Source organism: Gopherus evgoodei, unplaced genomic scaffold (genome assembly GCF_007399415.2).
Source record: "Gopherus evgoodei ecotype Sinaloan lineage unplaced genomic scaffold, rGopEvg1_v1.p scaffold_68_arrow_ctg1, whole genome shotgun sequence".
Taxonomy (NCBI): Eukaryota; Metazoa; Chordata; order Testudines; family Testudinidae; genus Gopherus; species Gopherus evgoodei.
The window spans coordinates 305186-309738 of record NW_022060089.1 but is presented as its reverse complement, the minus strand read 5'-3'; the positions used below and the strand labels follow the sequence as shown (position 1 = coordinate 309738).

The window sequence follows — 4553 nt, the reverse complement described above, 5'->3', positions numbered from 1 at the left end:
ACACAGACAGGATTGGTTCCCATACCGTTACAGAGCTGCAGTAAAGTGGAACAATTTTCAGCTTGTGTGATTGGAGGATATCTGGATACATATTATAAGACTGTCCTCCATAAATGAGGAAAAGTTGAGGTGTCGTTATTATTCTTTTGTTCCACTCTTTCTTTCTCTGGGGTGTTTGCCAATGCAATATCACTGTCTTCCTTTTAAACAACAAACAAACAAACAAAAGGCAATGGCTGTTGAAAATGGCAATTCCAGTCCTAATAACCACTGGGAAGTATTTCTTGCTCAATTTTATCCTACTTTTTCTACAGCAAGTTGCAGTGGATCAGTATATTTGATGTGGGAGAAATGAAGTAACAGCTGTCCAAACTGAGCTTGAGCACTCCTGAACTTTGAGGTGTTCAAATCTGGAAGGCGGGTGCTGGGGAGACGGGGAGGGCTGTGGCTCCGCAAGGGAGCATGGTAGCATGTATGCAGCAGCGTGTCTGGCTCCACGCAGCGCCAGACACGCTGGTCTGAGTGGTATGGTAAGGGGGTTGGGGGGTTAGAGAAGGGGTAAGGGGTTCTGGGGGGGCAGTCAAGGGTTGGATGGGGTGGATGTTCGGGGGGGCAGATGTGTCAAAGGTTCGGGGGGGCAGTCAGGGTCAGACAGAGGTTGGATAGGCATCAGAGTCCCAGGGGTTTGTCAGGGGACAGGTAGGGGGTGGGGTCCTAGGGGGGAAGTTGGGGGAGGTTTCAGAAAGGGCAGTCAGGTACAAGAAGAAGGGAGGTGTAGATAGGGGGTGGAGTCCCAAGGAGCAGTTAGAGGCAGAGGTCCCGGGAGGGGGCAATCAGGGGACAAGGAGCTGCGGTGCTTATATAGGGAGTGGGGTCCTGGGGGGCAGCTAGGGGCAGGGGTCTCGGGAGCGGGAAATCAGGGGACAATGACCTGCAATGCTTAGATAGGGGGTGGGGTCCTGGCGGACAGATAGGGGTAGGGCTTCTGGAAGGGGGCAATCAGGGGACAAGGACCAGCGGCACTTAGATAGGAGATGCAGTGCTGGGGGGCAGTTAAGGGCAGGAGTCCTGGGAGGGGGCAATCAGGGGACAGGGAGCGGGGGAGTTGAATGGGTTGGGGTTTCTGTGGGGGGCAGTTGGAGGGAGTGAAGGATGGCAGGGTGGGGTTACCCTCCCTCCCCGTGGAGTGTCCTAGTTTTTGAATATCAAAATATGGTACCCTCCCCTTCACAGTGCAGCTCGCCATTCACAACAGGCTGCACCAGGAGGTCTCACCTATCTCACTTCCTCCCCGTTCTTTTCCTGTATGTGACCAGGCCGAAGAACTCTGGACTCCATTTGTAATTTTAACACAAACAAGTCTTGAAACTCAGTTTTGAAACACAGGGTTCCCGCCATATGCTAAAGTTATATAAAGCAGGGAGTGACATTGTTGGTGGTTCTTCTCTCCCCGCTCAAGAAGACTCCTAGAATGTGATTCGCTATAAAATATTTACTGTACTAATTGTTATAAAGCATGTAACTCCCTCAATGTGCTTCTCTCCCTTTACAGGCACTTTGAGCATTTCTGACTCATATTGACGCATCAACCACCTCATGGCAGCTTTCAACTTCACCCCCTCTGACCCTTCAACGTTCATCCTAACGGGCATCCCCGGCCTGGAGGCTGCCCACATCTGGATTTCCATCCCTTTCTCTATGTTCTACATTATCAGCCTGTTGGGAAATTTCACACTTCTGTGTGTTGTAGGTAAGGAGCAGACCCTGCACAAGCCGATGTACCTGCTGCTCTGCATGCTGGCGCTCACAGACATCGCCACACCTACCTTTGTCATGCCAAAGGCACTGGGCATATTTTGGTTCGATTTGAAAGGCATTACTATGGCTGGCTGCCTCACCCAGATGTTCTTCCTTCACATGGTTTCTGTTATACACTCAGCCACCCTCGTGACAATGGCCTTTGATCGCTACGTTGCCATATGTATCCCTCTGAGATATGCCACCATCCTCACCAATGCACAAATAGCTAAGCTTGGTCTTGTAGGTTTGATAAGAGCTGTTCTCTTCATTCTGCCCCTACCCGTGCTTATGAGTCAGCAGCCATTCTGTGCCAACCGCATTATCCCCCATACTCAATGTGAGTACATAGCTGTGTTCAAGATGGCATGTGGGGACATTACAGTAACCAGGATATACGGCTTGGTGCTAATGTTTGTAATCAATGGGTTTGACCTGACGCTCATTGCCCTGTCCTACGGTCTGATCATCACTGCCGTCCTCAGAATTGGCTCTAAGAATGCTCACCAGAAAGCCCTCAACACTTGCACAACCCACATCTGTGTGATGCTGACATATTACACCCCTAGCATCTTCTCCAATCTCACATACCGGTTTGGTCAAGGCATCGCTCCCCATGTTCAAATCATCTTGGCTGACCTCTATCTCCTCATCCCTCCCATGCTCAACCCGATCATTTATGGGATCAGAACCAAAGAGCTTCGTGACAAAGTAGGCAAATACATCTGCTGCAGAAGGTGATCACCTGGGGCCACTGACTTGAAACCTGTGTTACAAGAGGGGGAAAGCATATCTCCTCATTAATCAAGGTTGCCCTGTCCCAGTTTGGTTGAGCTCAGCATTGTGGAAGTTCACAGTCTGAGAAGTTCCTTCCATATAATATCTTATCCCTCTATCACTAAGCCCGGCTCTTTCCATTGCTGAGTTACCTCTCTCTGAGCATCACTTGGCCTCTTTCATTGTCACCCAAAGCCTCCATCTCCACACACCCTGTTACTCAGCCTTTTCGTGACTCTAAGACTAAGTCTACACTAGCACGGTAAGTGAACCTACTCCACGCAACTCCAGCTACATGAATAAGGTAGCTGGGGTCGATATACCTTAGGTCAAGTAACTGTGGGGTCTACACTGTGGGAGGGGGCTGGGGAGTTGACAGGAGAAAAACTCCCATTGACTTATCTTACTCTTCTCTTTACTAGACTTGCTAAATTGACTGCCGGTGGATCGATCTCACAGCATCGATCTCAGCAGAGTTTAGACCTGCCCTGAGACTACCATAAGATATTATAGCATTTTGAGGCAAAGTAGTTTTCCACTAGTCTCTGTGCAGCCATGGTTCTTTTCAGTTTTAGAGACAGAAGCCACATTTTCAGATAACGAAAGAGAAAAAGAAAGAATCAGAAATGCTGAAGTTCTTTGTCATATGTACAGAGATCTGGTAAGGAAAATATACTTGATTTTTCTATATTGAATGCATCACAAAACCTGGAGGATAAACCTAATGTTTCTACTGGAAAGTCATTATACAGGAAAACTGCTGTAGGAATTGAGGATATTCTACTGAAGCTTACTGGTGAGCGTTGTGAAACCGTGTTTTTGAGAACTGGACTGCAGTATTTAACTACTACAGCACCTTTGAGTAAATATTACTTACTGCTTTGTGCAGCTGATTTTGGAGTGGAACAGACTATGAACTTCCCTTGGGTCCCAGAGAGGGGTCTTTGTGATGTCCCCGTACCCACAGAGCAGGGTATCTTATTTTCATGAACCTTTCCCATTTTTGTTCATTGTTCTTGTGAGGGTTAGATCACAGAACCCCCCTTGGAAGCTGCCAATTCATGTGCCAAGACTACTTCTGCCCTTGATTTCCTGACCTGGCAGCTCAGGACTCCAGCACCCTGTCTAGTTGAGCCAGACACACCCGCCTGCTCCAACACAGACTCCAATTCACAGTCTGAATTACTTGCCACACAGCTGCAAGCTTAACCTGAAAGCAGCTAACAGAAGTGTTCTTGTCCATAACACTCAGATGCCCAACTCCCAATGGGATCTAAAGCCAAATAAATCTGTTTTACCCTGTATAAATCTTATACAGGGTAAACTCAAATTGTTAGCCCTCTATAACACTGATAGAGAGATATGCACAGTTGTCCCCTCCCCTCCCCCAACATTAATACTTACTCTGGGTTAATTAATAAGTAAAAAGTGATTTTATTAAATACAGAAAGTAGGAATTAAGTGGTTTCAAGTAGAAACAGACAGAACAAAGTGAATTGCCAAGTAAAATAAAATAAAACATATGTCTATGTCTAATACAGTCAGAAACTGGATACAGATAAGATCCTCACACTCAGAGATGTTTCAATATGTTTCTTTCACAGACTGGACACCTTCCTAGTCTGGGCACAAGCCTTATCCCTGGTACAGCTCTTTTTCTAGCTTAGGTGGTAGCTAGGGCATTCCTCATGATGGCTCCTCTCCTCTCTTTGTTCTCTTCCACCCATTAATATATCTTTTGCATAAGGCAGGAATCCTTTGTCCCTCTGAGTTCCTCTGGGGTGAGCAGACACCCTTCAGGCTGCTTTACGGAGCCCTTGGGACATTTGCAGGGAGCTGGTAGGAAGTGACCCATGTAGGCAGCAAGTATAATAGGCCAGGGGAGGCTAAACCTCCCTAGGCTGTGCAGCCCCCAACCTGCCTTTGAGAAAGGGGACACCTGGCCCGTGGTGTCCTGTCCTGCACTCTACCCCCGATGT

The 4553-nt window shown here is 47.7% G+C and overlaps 1 protein-coding gene across 1 annotated transcript; it reads left to right on the top strand.

The window, feature by feature from the left end:
* The first annotated feature begins 1596 nt into the window (after positions 1-1596).
* LOC115643710 (olfactory receptor 52E2-like) lies at positions 1597-2538 on the top strand. Its single transcript, XM_030547714.1, has one exon. It carries the CDS (start codon positions 1597-1599, stop codon positions 2536-2538), a length of 942 nt encoding a protein of 313 aa, XP_030403574.1.
* The last annotated feature ends 2015 nt before the right edge of the window (positions 2539-4553 follow it).

Excerpts from the sequence above, each read along its gene's own strand:
- LOC115643710 (XM_030547714.1), top strand. The coding sequence starts at position 1,597 with ATGGCAGCTTTCAACTTCACCCCCTCTGACCCTTCAACGTTCATCCTA.